Below are 17,873 nucleotides of genomic sequence, written 5' to 3'. Positions count from 1 at the left end.
CCGTTGCGGAGCACAGGCTCCGGACGCGCAGGCCCAGCGGCCATGGCTCACGGGCCCAGCCGCCCCGCGGCATGTGGGATCCTCCCGGACTGGGACACGAGCCCGTGTCCCCTGCATCGGCAGGCGGACTCTCAACCACTGCGCCACCAGGGAAGCCTGGGATGTGTCTTTTAAGGTGGGGAAATCTTGAGCATATTTAAATGCTGTTGGGAATGTGTCAATGAGGAGAAGTAAAAAATACGGAAAAGAGAAAGATAGTTGGAGGCTTAAGGGGTGGGGAAGAGGGCAGAGCACGGGCGATGGGAGAAATTGGCCTTGGACAGGAGGGCACCCTCTCCCTTCCCAGGGGAGGGAAGGAGAGACCCGGAGCCGATGCAGGCTGGTGGGTTTGGTAGCAAGAGACGGAGGAGCTGCTGTTGGGAGGCTTCGGCTTTCTCTGCAAAGTAGAAGATGGGGTCATTTGCTGAGAGGGAGGGGGGGAGGCGACGGGAGCTGGAGGTTTGAGGAGCGAGGAGGAGGCGGAAGGTGTTTTGTATTAAGTGGCAGAGGAAGCCAGCAGAGAGCAGAGACCCGCCGGCAGCCTGGACGGCCCGGGGGGCCATGGCGCGCTCACAGAGTGCCAGCCTGCCTTGGTGGCTTTTTCTACCCACCCCCATGCCACCTTGGAGGAGATGGGGGGTGGGTTCGTTCAGAGCTTGGGACGGGCTGGGCAGGAGCTCAGAGAGGGGAATTGGGGGTGTTGGGAAGAGTGGTGAGGTTCTAAGCTGAGTATCGAGGGCAGCAAGGAGGTAGGTCAGTGGATGAAGTCCCCGGGGGTGAAGAGCAGGTGCAGTGCTGGGGGCCCTGAGCGGCTGAGCTGGACCAAGAGGTGAGGGCCTGCGAGGGGGTATTGGAGGCCACAGTTTTAGAGAGAGTGGCAGCATCTGAGGCAGGACCACAGCAGCGCAGGGGAGGAGAAAGCTCTGAAGATGAGGGGCTTGGGAGCCAGTGGATCGAGGGGCCGCTGGAGTCACCTGAGCAGGAGGTGGTGGCAGAACTCGAGATGAGAAAGCCCAGATGATGGCAGCAGAGCCCTCAGTGGGAATAGGAGCCGGAAACATCACTGGGAACGAGGAGGGCACAGACCCACCTCCTAACGCCCAAGGAGCCTGATGAGTGAGAGCCCCTCCGACGGGCACTTTCCCTCCAAACTGCCTGGGGGCCTCCAGTCTCTGCGGTTTCCTGTGGCTCGGCCGCACCCTGTCGAGGCAGCCTCGCACCAGAAGAGCCATCAGGTCACTTGTCCTGAGAAGAGCGAGAGCTGTGAGCACAGCAGCTGGGGAGGGTCTCCGTGTGTGGTTGTGGGTGTGACCAGGAGTGAGGGTGGCGTGGCCCCGTGCTTGTGTGTGTCTGATGCCCTGTGCATCGTGTGTGAGACAGTGTATGTGTGTGAGGCGCTGTGTTAGAGCTGTGCGTGTGTGTGTGTGTGTGTGTGTGTGTGTGAGTGAGAGTGAGAGAGAGAGAGAGAGAGAGAGAGAAAGAAGAGCCTATGGTCCAGAGGGAGCCGGGCTGTCTGGCGGCAGTGGCGGTAGCCTGCCTGGAGGGGCCCTGGGATAGCCATGACGCACCCGGGGAGTAGCCTGCCTGGGTGAGTTTCCCGTCCTCTGTGACTGGTCGCCATGCCTCTGACCCCCACCCTCCATCTGCCTGCTTCCCCCCATTTGTCTTCCCCAGCCCCCTCCGCCCCTCCCCAGAAGGTGACGTGCGTGAGCGTGGGCTCCACCACGGTCCGGGTAAGTTGGGTCCCACCGCCAGCCGACAGCCGCAACGGCGTTATCACCCAGTACTCGGTGGCCTACGAGGCGGTGGACGGCGAGGACCGCGAGCGGCACGTGGTGGACGGCATCGGCCGCGAGCACTCCGGCTGGGACCTGGTGGGCCTGGAGAAGTGGACGGAGTACCGGGTGTGGGTGCGGGCGCACACGGACGTGGGCCCCGGCCCCGAGAGCAGCCCGGTGCTGGTGCGCACCGACGAGGACGGTAGGCAGCACCGAGGGCAGGCGGGGGCGGGGGCCGCCGTGCCGCTGGACCCCCGCGCCAGGCTCCCGGGGCCTTGGCCTCCCGCAAGCCCAGAAGGACTTGCTGTCTTCCCAGTGCAGGCTTAATGGCCCCATCTGGGGAGATGTAGCTTGTGGGACAGCCTGTGCCCAAATCCCAGCTTCGGGGCTTCCTCAAGGCAGCTGGAGCCTTAAAAGGCTAAGGCCGAAGAGGCAGCCCACCCAAGATTTGAAAGGAGGAGGACTGGGGAGTCTAGTAGAATCACTCAGGAGAATCCCTGAGGCTCTGCCTCTCTAGACGTTGGCGTGATGTGGGGCCCAGGAGATAGGACAGGTTGTGCTGACCTGGGGTGGTCGAAGGCCTGGTGCCCCGCCTCCACCTGTTCCCCGCCTCTGCCCTCCCCACCAAGGAGGCAGCCCTGGGCCGGAGGGGTCGCAGGGTCCCGGGCTCTTCCCCATGCCAGGCAGGGGGAGCCCTCCACGTTCCTCTCCAGGGCAGACAGTCTAAGGAAACTGCATCAGGGCCTTTCCTGGGGCAGTGGGGTGCGAAGGCAAGGCCCTGGAGCATGCTGTGGCCGCCTGAGCCCGGATCCGTACCACGCACCTAACTTCCTTCTCCACCTGGTCCCCAGTGCCCAGCGGGCCGCCACGGAAGGTGGAGGTGGAGCCGCTGAACTCCACTGCCGTGCGCGTCTCCTGGAAGCTGCCCGTCCCCAGCAAGCAGCACGGTCAGATCCGCGGCTACCAGGTCACCTATGTGCGGCTAGAGAATGGCGAGCCCCGCGGCCCACCCATCATCCAGGACGTCATGCTGGCCGAGGCCCAGGTGTGACACTGGGAGGTGGGCGGGTGGGCGAGACCAGCATATTCCACTTCCTCTTTGGAACCCAGGTTTGCTCCCCTCCCCTACCTGCTCTCAAAGGGAATGTGACACCAAGACATCCTGCTGTATCGGGCTAGGAAAACCCTGAGACCAGGAGGTTAGGGCCAGGTGCCAGAAACACTCGCTTCTCTTGTCTTAGGTCTGCCTGAGCTGTGCCAGTCCAGGCTCGGCCAGCCCCATCTGCCCTGGTGACAGGCCCAGCCTGGCAGTCACCTCTGTGGCTCAGCCACCAGCACTAGCAGTGAGGAGCACGGTCTGCACAGACCCAGGCCTCAGCCCCCTCAAGCCCTCCTTTGTGGGTTTCGGAAAGTGCATTTGCTGGCAGGCTGGGCTGTCGAGATGTGCTTTCCTCCTCGGCAGCCCTCCTCCCCCAGCCGGGTGGTCATCTCCCCCCACTTGGCCCTTGGCATTGCAGAGTTCTGTGAATGGCCGGGCTGGGGTGTTGCTCTGTGCCTGGCACGCAGGGGGATGGCACAGCCCATGATGTTTGCTCTCAAGGGCTGGGCCCGCACCCAGTGTCACACCTCACTCTGTGCCCTTTGTCCTCAGAGGATGATGATTTTGCCCCTGAGCTTGGGGTGAAGTCCCTGGGCTATTCTCAGCACTGGTTGGCTACCCAGATGGAAAACCTGGGGTACTGGGAGGTTAGGCGAGGGGGCCTAAATTTCCCAGTAAGGGGTGGCCGAGCTCAGATAAGAAGCCTGGTCTCAGGATTCCTGGGAAAGGGCTGTAATTGCCGCCACGAGTTACCTCCCAAAATATTCTGCTGAAGATTCACAGTGCCTGGTGTGTCTGTGCTCAAGGGCTTTCCATCCAGAATCAGGGCCGATTCTCCCGCAGAACCCACACACCCTCCCTGTCCAAGATAGGTGCAAGCACGTATCCTGTGTTCTACGTGCTGCGCTTAGAGGTGAACTTACCCACAGGCAGACGAGGGCCTTTGTCTCTCCCGGCTGGGCTCAGCCCGCTGCCCAGAGGGCGCCCTCTTCCTCCTCTGGCCTGCCTGGTGCTGAGGGAATGGGGTGGAGGAAATGGGCTTTTGGACCCTCCTGCATTCCTGGGGCAGGTTGAGGGCTCTTCCTGGAGTCTCAGCGGACACACCCACCCAGAAACATCCCGGGAATGAGCTCCCTCTGGCCCCTCCTGCCCCAGGGGGCCAGCAGCACAGCTGCAGCCAGTGGAGTTCCAAAGAAGCCACTGCACTCCGGGTGCCCCCTTCTGGTCCTAAGCGGTTCGGAGGGAGCTGGGCCATAGGATGAGGGACACTGTCCTCTTGGCCACAGACAACCTGTGACAGGAGGTAAACAGGAGCCCCGGCTCTGGGGAAGCCGAGTGAAGGCGGAGGGCCTGCCCTCGCGGCCCCGCCGGGACTGGATTGTTCTGCTCCAAGCTAGGAGAAGAGCAGATGGGGCCGGGTCTCCAGCCTGGCCACAGGGCCCAGCTGTCCCCCAAGCACCTGGTCAAGGACACCACGGCCTGTCCTTCCCCACAGCACCATCTGCTCAGTCCAGGCCCCGTCAGTTCTGAAAGAACCATGGGGGGGCGTGCCCTCCACCGCTGTGTGGCCAGACCTGTCTCCTTTCATGTGTGTCTCCATCTCAAGTTTGTCTGCTTCTCCAGGTCTCTGACTCCACCTCCCATCTCCTTTTTTTTTTTTTAATACATCTTTATTGGAGTTTAGTTGCTTCACAACACTGTGTTAGTTTCTGTTGTACAAGAAAGTAAATCAGCCGTATGTGTACATATATCCCCATGTCCCCTCCCTCTTGAGCCTCCCTCCCACCCGCCCTATCCCACCCCTCTAGGTGGACACAAAGCACCGAGCTGATCTCCCTGTGCTGTGCGGCTGCTTCCCACTAGCTATCTGTTTTACATTTGGTAGTGTATATATGTTGATGCTACTCTCACTTCGCCCCAGGTCCCCCTTCCCCCCAACCCCGTGTCCTCAAGTCCATTATTTATGTCTACGTCTTTATTCCTGCCCTGCCACTAGGTTCATCAATACCATTTTTTTTTTTTTAGATTCCATATATACGTGTTAGCGTACAGTATTTGTTTTTCTCTTTCTGACTTACTTCACTCTGTATGACAGACTTTAGGTCCATCCACCTCACTACGGATAACTCAGTTTTGTTTCTTTATATGGCTGGGTAATACTCCATTGTGTGTATGTGCCACATCTTCTTTATCCATTCATTTTGTCCCTTTCCCATGGTCTGTTTTTCCTTCCTCTCTGTTTCTGTCTCTCCCTCTCCCTGAGAGTGTTTTTGTCTGTCTCGTTCTCTTCTCTTTCCTGTCCTCTAATCCCTTCCATCCTCTCTCCCTCTGTTTTTCTTCAGCCTCTGTCTTTCCCTTCTTCTCTCTCACTCTCCTCCTCGTGAGCACCTCCATTCCCAGGCATGGCTTGGACATCGCAGGATACCCCAGGCAAGGAACCTAGAGCAGCGCCGGGCCCAGCCACACCCTAGAAAGTGGCCGTGGCCAGGAGGGACAGTTGATGGCCTCCTCCCGTATCTTGTCCCACACTGCTCGCAAGGACTTTACGAGAGAGCTTCCCAGAACAGAGGCACTGGGGCCATTGGACAGAGACCAGACCAGCACTGCGAGGGTCGCTGGGCTGGAGGACCCCATGGCACGTCTATCCTGGGGATGGCGTGGACCATCTCCCCGTGCTGTGCTGGACGGCTGCCAGCTGCCAGCCCTCCAGTGCCACAGAACCTCCCTCCCTCTACCTGTCCAGCTAGTAAACCTACATGCACCACGGCCTAAAGAAGAATGTACCAAGAATGAGCAGCAGTGCCAGCCCAGAAATATGCCTTCCTACCTTGATTTTCAGGCATCCCAGGAAGGAACAGGGGTCTGAGGGCTTCCCCTGTGCCTGTGGGGCAGGGTCCAGGCTCTGAGCTTGGCACTCACGGCCCTTAGCATCTTGCTGGCCAGCCTGCCTGGGCCCCTTCCAGCCACAGTATAGCTCCCGCTGTTCCTAGGGCAACCTTCCTTGCCTAGGGCCACTGGCTAATCTGTCTTCCCAACTGGGATAATTTTGAGAGTGAAAGGAGACACTGTGAATAATCATACCAGGTTGGCAAGCCTAGGCCAGGACTGGCCCCGGCAAAACAGGTGTACCACCCTCGGCGTCTTCTCTCCCCACTGCCTGAGCTGTGGAGCCCACCCCTCCAGTCTGGCAGCCTTTCCTTCGAAGTACCTCCAGGTGGCGCCCTCCGACCCCTCAGTGTCAGGGAGCCCTCTCGCTCTGGCCCTCCACTCTCCAGGTCTCACCTCCTCAGCCCTGGTGCCCACAGTTGGGCTCACACACATTTGGGCTCGTGAGGCAGGGGCTGGGATCTTTGGATGGGGAGTGGTCCTGGGTTGCCACCCCCCGGGGCACTTCAGAGGCCCGTGCCCGCCATCTGCCCTCCCTGGCCAGGCCCCCTCGGAGCCAGAGTCCTTCACATCCTGTCTCCCTTTCTCTCCCTCTCCCGCGGTCAGTGGCGGCCAGAGGAGTCCGAGGACTATGTAAGTAAGAGGTGTGCGAGCGCGGGCAAGACCTGGGTCAGGCTGGGTTCATGGGACACTCCCCCTCCCCCGCCTTTCCTCCCAGCCTGAGCCGCCAAGATCCACAGGGCACCAGCCACGTCCAGAGAAAACTGGCGCTTAGGTATGAGCCCCGAGCTGAGCAGTGATTGGCATTTCCTCTAATCCTTACTTCTCACCTGTCGAGCGGCAATTTCAGGCCCATGTTCAAGATCAACCAGGGCCTGGCCCCTGCTCTAGCCAGATGGAGATGGAGTTAAATCCGATCCTGATCGTTAGGCCGTATTGATCCCTGGAGTGAAAAATCACCTGCTCCAGGCCCAGGCTGGGAAGGGAGTCTGGGGGCCGGGTTCCAGCATCGGTGCCTTCTGGAGCCCCAGCCCTGGGAGACCCTCCAGCCAGGGCAGGAGGGGACCTGCGAGAGGTTGGTGGCGGCTGCGGTGGCCCCACCCGAGGCTCAGAGCTGGAGGGACACCAGGGTTGGTGGTGACAGCTCTGTTCCCACTGCGCGGTGGTCCCCTCCCTTTTTCCCACTTTTCCCTCTGTGTGGTGTGGCTTGGCCTCCCGTGGTGTTTCTCGGCATGTCCAGAAATGATGCCTTGGCTGGAGATGGGCGTGTGGGCAAGGCCTGCCAGGGCAGGGGTACGCTGCCCTGGCTGACTTCTCAGGCATCGCTGGGGACAGTGTGCTCCCCAGGGTGGGGTTTCTCTGTCCTCGTCTCTCCTCCCTGGCTCAGGAAGCATTGCAGGGGATAAGGTGCTCACAGAGCCAGTGCCTAGAGGGGGGCAGGAGGGGTCCCGACTTGGTCCTGCAGGGTGGCGCCCTGGCCCACCGCTCCACCTCGCTCAGTGGTGTGCGTGCACATGCGTTAGTATCTACAGGTGGCCCTCCGCCTGCTGGTGCAGGAGGAGCCGCAGGCTGCATGCATGTGTGTGCCAAGAGCCACGCAAGGTGCTCTGTGCATGTGAGGCTGTGTGCTCTGTGTGTCACATGCGCCCAGACCTCACGAGGAGTCATTCATAGTACAATGGAGTGAAGGAACAGTGTGGCACTTTGTTGTTGTCTGAAAGGAAGAATGAGCAGACTGTCTGCCTTAGGCTTGCTGCTCCCGGGATGGGCTGGGTCCTCCTGGGCACACACCCACCTGCCTGTCCTGCCTTCTGCAGAGTCCAGCAGCTCACAGCCCCCTCTCTGGGGACCTCTGGCCCTGTGTGCCCTGGGGGGCCCCGCCGGCTAAAGTCCTGAGGTGGCTGGCCTGCTCTGGTCCCTCCTTGCTCTCCTGTGATGGGAATGGGCCCTTCCTCCTGCCTTAGGAAACCACCATCAGCGGCCTGACCCCAGAGACCACCTACTCCATTACTGTTGCCGCCTACACCACCAAGGGGGACGGTGCCCGCAGCAAGCCCAAAATTGTCACGACCACAGGAGCAGGTGAGTGAGGGGTCGGGGACAGAGCTGAGTGGCGGGGGGCCAGGGCGGGGGCAGGGCCAGAGCCCAGTGCGTGGTTGTTCAGTCCCAGGCCGGCCCACCATGATGGTCAGCACCACGGCCATGAACACTGCGCTGCTCCAGTGGCACCCACCCAAGGAGCTGCCTGGGGAGCTGCTGGGCTACCGGCTGCAGTACCACCGGGCCGACGAGGCACGGCCCAACACCATCGATTTTGGCAAGGACGACCAGCACTTTACAGTCACTGGCCTGCACAGAGGGGCCACCTACATCTTCCGGCTTGCTGCCAAGAACCGGGCCGGCCCGGGCGAGGAGTTCGAGAAGGAGATCACGACCCCCGAGGATGCTCCCAGCGGTTTCCCCCAAAACCTGCGCGTGATAGGGCTGACCACATCTACCACGGAACTGACCTGGGACCCCCCGGTGCTGGCGGAGAGGAACGGCCGCATCACCAACTATACCGTGGTGTACCGTGACATCAACAGCCAGCAGGAGCTGCAGAACATCACTGCTGACACCCACCTGACGCTCTCCGGCCTCAAGCCAGACACCACGTATGACGTCAAGGTCCGTGCACGCACCAGCAAAGGCGCCGGCCCGCTCAGCCCCAGCATCCAGTCCCGGACCATGCCCATGGAGCAAGGTGTGTGCTGCGGGCACGTGGCTGCACCTGGGGACCTCTGCTCTCCTTGACCCACTGACCTCTGGCAACTGTGATCCACCAACCTCTGGTGTGTGACACTCCAATCTCTCATGTCCATGACCACTAACCTCTAGTGAAGGGGTGCCACATTCTCGGTGTGGGACCCCTGACCTCTGCTGTCCTTGACCTACTGACCTCTGCTGTGTGACTCTCCAATCTCTCGTGACCTTGACCCACTGATCTCTTTTGACTGCATCACCACTCTTGGGTATGCAACACTAATCTCTTGGGGCCACGGCCCCCTGACCTCTAGTGAACACAGCCCACTGTGCTCTGGTGTGCGGCCACATGCTTCTCCTGACTGAGTCCCACTGACCTGTGGTCACTCTGACCTGGTGTCTGTAAGCTCCAGCTTCACCCAAGCACTTCTGGAGATCCTGACCACGGGTCCTGTGGCATCTGCCCCGCTCGGTACTCACTGCGAGGAAGAGCCGGGGCTGGGAGCTGAACTGTGTGCAATTGAAGCTGGTGGGAGTGGGGGGTGCCTGGTCCTCTGCAGCCTTTCCTAACCCCCTGGTCCCCCGCGCCGCATCTCTTCCTGGCAGGGAAACCTTCAGGCCCATTCACCCCAGCTACGCAGCCAGAGCTGACTCCCTCCTTATATCCCAACAGTGTTTGCCAAGAACTTCCGTGTGGAGGCTGCAATGAAGACATCTGTGCTGCTCAGCTGGGAGGTCCCTGACTCCTACAAGTCAGCTGTACCCTTCAAGGTGGGTGAAGTCAGCTGCACCTGGCACACACACAGTCCTGCAGTCCCTTATTGCAGTCCCAGCCTGTGCGTGTGTGTTTGTGATGCCGGATCCCGGTTGGGCGTGGGCGCGTGCTCAGCCCCGCAGGCCCATGATGGGAAGCCTCACTCAAACACGCTGCCTGCCCCCGTCCCGCGCAGATTCTGTACAACGGGCAGAGTGTGGAGGTGGATGGGCACTCCATGCGGAAGCTGATCGCAGACCTGCAGCCGAACACAGAGTACTCGTTCGTGCTGATGAACCGTGGCAGCAGCGCGGGGGGCCTGCAGCACCTCGTGTCCATTCGCACAGCCCCCGACCTCCTGCCGCACAAGCCGCTGCCTGCCTCTGCCTACATAGCGGATGGCCGCTTCACTCTCTCCATGCCCCACGTGCAGGACCCCTCGCTCGTCAGGTGTGCACACGAGGCCTCGGGAGGAGGGCAGGGCTGGCCACACGAGCGCAGGCGATGATGGTCCTGATTCCCCCCCTCTGCCCGCCCAGGTGGTTCTACATCATGGTGGTGCCCATTGACCGTGTAGGAGGGAGCATGCTGGCACCACGATGGAGCACGCCCGAGGAGCTGGAGCTGGACGAGGTGCCTGGGGACCAGAAAGGGTAGCACCGATGACAGTCCCATTGAGGTGGTTGGCTATGGCCCCAGGGACCGCCCCCCCCCCAAACTGGAGTCACTCTCTGATTGGCAGACTGCCCTCATCTCTAGGGAGACAGACTCTGAGCTGGCCCCTGGGCGCTTTCAGAGAACTCCTGGAGGGCTTACAGAGACTTCCCCCAAAGGGGTTTTTGGAGGATCCCCTGGGGTGGGAAGTGGCAGAGACATCTCTCAGATCTAGAGAATCCTGGGCCCTGTAAGCATCGGAGTCCGCAGGGTCTGGAGGCCGCAGAGGGGCTAGAGTGGAGCCCCAGCACGTTTGGAATCTTCCATCCTCTTCTCGCAGTGGTGTGCAGTCAGCCCTCTCTGGTTAGGCTGGGGCAGGTTACCCAGAGGGCCCCTTCTTACCGGGTTGGCTGGGAGGAGTGGCATTGCCTTGTCTGGCGTTCAGCATGATTCTGCGAGGAGTGAGTCAGGCCAGGCTTGAGCCCCTTGCATGGAAGGTGAGCCTAGCCTCAGCCCAGGGGGCTTATGTCCCAGGCCCCGGGCCCAGGAGCATGTGCTCCAAGGCCCCTGTGTGACCCCCGTCCTCTGCTCTGTCAGCTTCTGGAGGCCATCGAGCAGGGCGGTGGGGACCTGCGGCGGCGGCGGCGGCAGGCAGAGCGGCTGAAGCCATACGTGGCCGCTCAGGTGGACGTGCTCCCCGAGACCTTCACCCTGGGGGACAAGAAGAGCTACCGGGGCTTCTACAACCGGCCGCTGTCTCCAGACCTGAGCTACCAGTGCTTTGTGCTTGCCTCCCTGAAGGAACCCGTGGACCAGGTCTGCCTAAGGCCCAAGGCCTGACCAGACACCCCCCCAGGCCAGTCTCAGACAGCCCAGAGGCCCCATACCTGCACTGGGGTCTCAAGTCACTAACCCCTAGGACCCAGAACGCCAGACCCGACCTAGCCCCAGGGTCCCAGTCAGCTGACCAGGCCCAGGTCAGCCTCTTAGTTCTGGGAGACCAGGCCCAGAGCCCATTCTCCAGGTTTGCGGGGCAGAGGGTGGGAGATCTCACCCCGGGCTCACCACCTGTGCTGTTCCTCCACTGGGCCACAGAAGCGCTATGCCTCCAGCCCCTACTCCGATGAGATCGTGGTCCAGGTGACACCAGCCCAGCAGCAGGAGGAACCCGAGATGCTGTGGGTGACGGGCCCCGTCCTGGCAGTCATCCTCATCATCCTCATTGTCATCGCCATTCTCTTGTTCAAGAGGTGAGTGCTCTGGTGGACGGCCACCTGCCCTTGGACACTCAGGCGCTCCCTGGCCGGGTGCACACAGGCCTGGGGCAGCCACACTGGCCTGCACCCCAGGGTGCACCCCTGGGCTCGGTGGGAAGCCAGGAGAGCAGAAGCAGTGCGTGTGCACACCCATGGGTGTGGCCCAGGTGTGATGAGCAGCCGCAGCTTCACAGAGGGCTTGTTCATGTGCATCCCCGGGCGTGTCTGTCTGTCCGTCTCTGTGTTTCAGTGGATGTGAGCCTGTCTGTCTCTCAGCTTCAAGACAGGGCCTTCTCCTGGTCTCCTACCTTCAGCAGCCCCTCTGCCACCATCCCTAGATGACTCCCTGCCTGGCTCTCCTGCTCAGGCCTTGAGAGGTCCAGACCCAGCTCCAGGGCCATGTGCCCATGGACATTCACTTGGCAGACGTTTATTCAGTGCCTGCCGTGACCATAGCAACTGCAGCTGTCTCAGACTCAGGGTGTCTTGCTCCTTCCTACAGCCCTCCCCCAGGGTCCCTATCACAGGTGACGGGCCCATCCACCAAGTTACCAACCGGAAACCTGAGTGTCACCCTCTCCCCTCCTCCCTCTCCCTCCACCCAGTCTCCCGTGAGTCCTGCCCTGGATGTCACTGGACCTGCTCCCCCCTCCCCACCGCGGGCTCCCCACGAGGTAATGCACGTGCACACGGCACGCCTCAGTCCTCTCTCAGGTAGCTGCAGTCTCCCGATCTTGGAGTCTCCCCTTCCTCTCCATCCTCCTCCCAGCCTGAAAGGTGTTTCCAAAGATTTACTTTGTCACCCTCAGCTTAACACTTCTCAGTTTTAACTAAAGAGTTTTATAGCCCGATCTCTGTAGCCTGAAGTCCATCGAATGCCTGGTTGGTCTGGCCCCTGCCACCACCCCGACATCGTCACTGAACCAGTGCAGTTCCCGGCCGGCCCGGGCTGAGCCCCTCCGCTCTGCAGCTCTCCTTCCCCCTGCCTGGGCAACTACCATCTTATCCTTCAAGACTCCTTTCCAGGCTCTGGTGCCCACGAGGCTCTGCCGGACCCCTCCTACCCCTTCACCACACTGTCCCCCACTGTCCAGTGGTGCTTCCACGGGAACATCGCTGGGCCTGTTTCCAGCACCCAGCGCAAGGCTGTCGGTGAACGCTTGTTGGTCCGTATGTCTGAACGTGTTCACACATGAGTTCCTGTCCCCAGTGCCCCATCTCTCCCTGCCCCTGACCCCGACCCTTGACCTGGACCTGGTGCCTCCTTCCTGAAGTTAGCTCCTTCCTCCCGGGGTGAATAGGAACAGCCTCGCCTGGTTCAGGGCCTGGAGACCCATGGGTGAGGAACCTGAAGAAGGTCCCACACACCCATTCATCCTCCCCCCACTGCCTCTGGGTCCTGGTGTCTGCCAGGAGAGGCGACCCCTCCCCATGAATGCCACGTGGGTGCCATAGATGGGTCCGCAGTGTCCCCCATGTCGTGAGAGGGTCTGAGTGCTTGGCGGAAACAGTGACCTTTCCTTTCTTCTGTCCTTGCCTGTCTTTCGGGACCTAGTAAACAAGAAAGGTAGGAGTCCTTCCTTCTCTCGTCACACGCTTCCCCCTTCACTTCTTATCCCCATGCACACTGCGGGCCCAGCAGGGAGGGGCGCTGCTTGGGCCGGAAGCCTCCCGGCCTGCGGCCGTCTGGTCAGCTTGGCAGGCGATGGGACAGGCTCTGTCACTCTCTCGACTGGTGCTCTGCACAGGGCATGCCCCTTCTCCGGGCACAGGCGAAGCACAGACCTCCAGCACTTCCCCTGCGGGCACAGACTCTGAGCTCACCAGAGCCTTCCCCAGGCTCCCAGGTCTCTGAGGTTACCTGAGCGCTGCAGGGGACAGAGTCTGGCCTATGTGCAAAGAGCACTGGCTGCAGGGCAGCGGGGAAGTGTGTGCTGCACACTTGCGTAAGTTTCCTCCCCAAGCACACCTGTGTCCACTGAGCAGAAGCGGCCCCTGGATACTTGTCAGCAACTGGACGCTGCAGTCTGTCTCTGATCCTGTCCCTATAGCCCGGGGAGCCGAGGCCAGCAAGGGAGGACTCTGCCCAGCTAGGGGGACGTCTTCCCCGTCCCTCCCCTGCTGCTCTGCACCTCTACCCTTGTACCGAGAGCCAGATAGCTGAGGCCCAGCTCTCTGTGATGTGTGCATATCTTATGTGTCGTTTGCATGTTTCCTCCTGGTGGCTCCTGCTGCCTCAGCTGTGGGGGCCTTGCAGACAACAGCCACTGCCCAGCAGTGACCTGCCCTTTACGGGAAGGAGCCACCAGCCTCTGCGGCCCCTTCCTTTCTCGCTGGGCTGGCCCTCTGTCCACCCCCCACTCCCGCTGTCTCCGCACCCTCCACCCTGTGTCCTCTCACGTGAAGCTGCTCTGGCCCTGGCTCCCCTGCACTCAGAGACCCCAGGCTGGGGTGGCAGGAGCAGAGCCGTGGACACAGGGGCTCTGTGGTAGCGGGCTGTGCCATGCATCTCTGTTCTCCGCCTGGACCTCGGTTCTCACCAACCTCCCTTCCGCCTCTCCAGGAAAAGGACCCACTCCCCATCGTCCAAAGATGAGCAGTCAATTGGGCTGAAGGACTCCTTGCTGGCCCACTCCTCCGACCCCGTGGAGATGCGGCGGCTCAACTACCAGACCCCAGGTAGGGTGGCTCTGCCCAGGCCTGCCGGTGTCCGCCGAGGAACCCTGGCCTCACCCCGGCCCCCATTTCCTTTTCCTCCCTTCTGCCCTTCTCCCTGTACCCATCCACTTTGATGAAGTGACCGAGGAACCCCTACATCAAGAGCTGGACAGGCACCCCAGGGCCCGGGAGCCTCTGGGGGTGGGGGGCAGCTGCTCAGACCCGACCTCATCTTTGGTCACGCCCTCCAAGTATGGGCCCGGGACCCACACAGAGCCACATCCCAGCCCCGGGGTGGCCAGCCTCTGCACCTGCGCTCTGGCCCCTGCACACGAGAGGTTTGTTAGTGGGAAACGGCCCATCAGACCCTTGTGGCGGGATGGGGTGCCCACATCTGGCCCTTCCTGGTGGCTGGCCCCAGATATTCTGTGCAAGTACAGAGACCCCGCACAGGGCTTGGTGCCTGCCTTTCCTTCCCCGCCACTGTTACAGGGCTCTCTGGCTGCTCCTTCTACCTGAGCTGTCACTCCCTCCCTATGCCCCAGCAGACACGGCTCAGACCTCTTCCCTGGGGGCAGGGTCGTTCCTCGGCTCCCAGATGCTGCTTCCATCGTGACGCCTCCCACCCTGGGCTGGAATTGCCTCAGTGACAGAGCTCTGTGGAGCCAGGAACTGTCTTCTTCCTCTCCCATCCCTTGTGTTGTGCACACGGTGGATTCTTGTTGAGCACCTGTGAAACAAACACAAGGCAGCTTAATGAATGAGTGAACTGTAACACACAGGGTTTGTGTGTACACGAGCTGCTTATTGCTGCATGTTAAATTACCGCAAAACGTCATGGCTGAAAACAACGACAATTATGTACTATTGTCACCGTCTTTATGAGTCAGAAATTCAGACGGGAGCGTAGCAGGAGCCGTTTGTCTCTATTCCAGAATGTCTGGGCCCTCGGCCGGAAGATTCAAAAGCTGGGAGCCAGAATCATTTAGATCAGGGGTCAGCAAACTATGGCCCGAGGCCAAATGCAGCCCACCACCTGTTTCTGCAAATAAAGTTTTATTGGAACGCAGCCACGCCCGTTCATTTATGTATTGTCTGTGGCTGTTTTCATACTACAAAGTAGAGCTAAGTAGGTATGGTAGACACCATATGTCCACAAAGCCAAAAATATTTACTATCTGGCCTTTTATAGAAAAGTTTGCTGACCCCGGAATTCTGGAGACTCATTCATTCTCATGTCTTGTGGTTGACACTGCAGTCAGCTGTGAGCCCACCTGAGGCTCTCATCCTGTGGCCTGGGCTCCCTGGCAACATGCCGACTGAGTTCCAAGGGCACGTGTCCTGAAAGAGAGAGAGCCAGGCTGACTTAGCAGGCTGTTGCAACCAGGTGTGATCAGATCTTCGAGGAATCAAACTCCAGAATGCTGGGGCCTGGAGGGCAGAGAAGCCTCCTCTGGGAGGGATGCCAAGCCGTGTGGGCCTTAGTCGGCCAGAGAGGGGGTGGGAGGGAGCGGAGGGAGCTCCCTTCGATGGCAGTAGCATGTGGGGAAGCAGCTTTCGGGCACTGTGTCCTGCGGCACTGGAGCTGGGGATGTGAGAGCCCAGAGATGAGTCTGGAGGGCTAGACAGAGGTCCGGTCACAGAGGGACCTGCACGCCAGGCTAAGGGGTTTGGACTTTGTCTTGAGGGTTCCAGGGAGGCATTAAAGGTTTTCAGCAGGGCAGCAACAGGGTCAGAATTGTGCTGTAGAAATATAGCTCTGTTTGCCATGTGGAAGGCAGATTGGAAGGGGAGAACTTGGGGAGGCAGGCCGTTGAGAAGGTGCTGAGGACCTGGACGAGGCGGGTGGCGGTGGGGAGACATGAGCGAGACCTAAGCAGCAGGGCTCAGGCTTGATTCCATGTGGGGTGAGGAAATGGGGGTGGGGGTCCCAGGATGCCTCTGTGGTTGCTGGCTGAGCATTGGGGTGGGAGGGTCCGGGGAGACCTCCGCACCAACATCCGGGCTGGAACCACGGGCGTGGGGCATGCCAAGGAGCACGCAGTGGTCAACGCCTGCAAATAGATGGGCTCTCCCAGGAGAACGGGGCGGGGGAAGAGAGCAGCCGAAGGGCAGCCAGGGAAGGAGGTGAAATGATAAGGAAGGATGGGTGAAGGATAGCCAAGGAGGAGGAGCCAGAGGGAGAGAGAACTCAGGGGGAGAGGAGTGTCCCAGAGGCCAGGCGGGGAGGGCTGTGCAAGGAGGACGCAGACGGAGGCCTTTGGCTTCGGCAGTTGGGACCTTGGGGAGTGTGTGGTGGGCGGGTCCTGGGGGCAGGAGCATTTCAGTGGGCTGAGGCACAGTGAGTGGGGAGTGAGCAAGTGGGTGTGAAGGCCCTGCTGGGGTCTGAATCCCTGTGGCTGCAGGGCCCGGGGGAAATGGCAGGGATCTGAGAGGGGAAGGCGGGGTGGAGCACGGGAAGTCAGAGGTGGTGTTAAAAGGGATGGGGGTCCAGAAGGACGGGAGGCTGTGGCCCCGGGCGGGCCGTGGGGAGAGGGCACAGTGAGGGTCACCCGAGGTGCTGAGATCAGGGAACAGGGCTGCTGGCGGGGAGAGGTGTCTTTGTGCACAGGGGTGGTCTGGGAGGGAACCGGTGACCAGAAGGGGTGGCGGGGATGGCAGCAGTGTCCACGGCTGAGGGTTTCCTTCTCGTTTTCTTCGTTCAGCAAATGTTTATTATTTTCTCTCATAATTTAACTCTTCTTCTGAAAATGCTTCAAACGCACAGAAAAGCTGAAAGAGTGATACAGTCCCCATCTGCACATCCTCGTGTGGACTCACCCTTCTGTTTCTCACCACACATGCCTCATCTCTCTCTAAAAGCACACTTCCCTTTTGCCAGTTCATCTGGAAATAGCCAGGGTCAAACTTTGATACCAGAGGGCACGAGGTTGGCTTGGACCTAGACTTCCATCATAGAGAGAGGCCCCTGAGGCCACCCAGCCTCTGGGTGGGAGATGCCCCTGCTCCTCGCAGGGCAGAAGGGGCTGCGGTGGGACTGCCCCTGCGAGCCCCCAGCCCCGCACTGTGTTCAACAGCAGTGTAACCAGAGGTTAACGGGTTTCCTTCTCTTGCCCTGCTGTTTTTGTTCTTTTTCTCTGCAGGTTCCAGTGTCCCCAGTTGCCCGAATATCTCAAGTTAGTTTTCTGCGTTCCCGTGTTTGGGGCCCACTCTGGCTTCTGTGTGTTTCCTCTACTTCTCTCACCCATCGCCCCCCTCCTTCCTTGAGTTCTTCTCTCCCCTTTCCTCTCTTTTCTCCACCTTCTCACTGCCCCCCGTCTTTTCTTTGTCCATCCCGCTCTCTCCCCACCTTGCCCCCTTCTTCCCGCCCTGTTTTCCCTCCCGCCACCCTGTCTGTCTCTGCCTCTCGCCTCCGGTCTCAGTCCGACCCGTCTCCCGTCTCAGTCCGACCCCTCTCCCGTCTCAGTCCGACCCCTCTCTGGTCTCAGTCCGACCCCTCTCCCGTCTCAGTCCGACCCCTTTCCCATCTCAGTCTGACCCCTCTCCGGCGCCTCTCCTGTCTCCCTGCCTCCCTGTCCCCACATCTCCCTCCTCCCCTTTGCTTCTCCCTCCGAGTTCTTCCACGTCTCTGCCATGTACATCGTGATCACTCCATCCACATGCTGGGTGCTGGGACAGGGACATCACCCAGCCTCCCATGGTGACTGGCGCCAGTGAGGGCAGGAGCGCTGTCCAGAGGCAGGACCCGCAGGCGGGGTGCAGGCTGAAGCAGCCCAGCCCCATCCTGTCCACTGCCTTCCACCTGGGCTTCCGGCCCCGGCCTGGGAGGGGGGAGGCCGCCCATGCCTGTGGAGAACCCGCCACTCAGCACCGTGTCACACGGACATGCTCACTCGTGCTCACAGCACACACCCTTCCACCTCTGTCCTCTCCCACCCCCACCCCCAGCCACTGTGTGCCCCGCCATCCCTGTCGCCGCATGTGCCGCCGTCTCCATGCCACCAGTG

The 17,873-nt window shown here is 60.7% G+C and overlaps 1 protein-coding gene across 4 annotated transcripts in view; it reads left to right on the top strand.

Annotated features, from left to right (window-relative positions):
* Positions 1-17,873, top strand: part of PTPRF (protein tyrosine phosphatase receptor type F) — an 88,939-nt gene that overhangs the window by 62,090 nt on the left and 8,976 nt on the right. Inside the window, exons 12-23 of one of the 4 annotated variants that reach the window (XM_055082500.1) lie at positions 1,714-2,019; positions 2,669-2,862; positions 6,409-6,435; positions 7,767-7,884; positions 7,967-8,545; positions 9,218-9,315; positions 9,495-9,748; positions 9,838-9,931; positions 10,550-10,768; positions 11,048-11,202; positions 13,772-13,887; positions 17,010-17,042. In XM_055082500.1, coding sequence (XP_054938475.1) covers positions 1,714-2,019; positions 2,669-2,862; positions 6,409-6,435; positions 7,767-7,884; positions 7,967-8,545; positions 9,218-9,315; positions 9,495-9,748; positions 9,838-9,931; positions 10,550-10,768; positions 11,048-11,202; positions 13,772-13,887; positions 17,010-17,042 — 2,193 coding nt within the window. The remainder of the gene's footprint in view (positions 1-1,713; positions 2,020-2,668; positions 2,863-6,408; positions 6,436-7,766; positions 7,885-7,966; positions 8,546-9,217; positions 9,316-9,494; positions 9,749-9,837; positions 9,932-10,549; positions 10,769-11,047; positions 11,203-13,771; positions 13,888-17,009; positions 17,043-17,873) is intronic. The other 3 variants (XM_055082503.1, XM_024125285.3, XM_024125287.2) reach the window with 3 other exon arrangements.

This window comes from Physeter macrocephalus, chromosome 3 (genome assembly GCF_002837175.3).
Source record: "Physeter macrocephalus isolate SW-GA chromosome 3, ASM283717v5, whole genome shotgun sequence".
Classification (NCBI taxonomy): domain Eukaryota; kingdom Metazoa; phylum Chordata; class Mammalia; order Artiodactyla; family Physeteridae; genus Physeter; species Physeter macrocephalus.
This window is presented reverse-complemented; position numbering and strand designations above follow the sequence as displayed.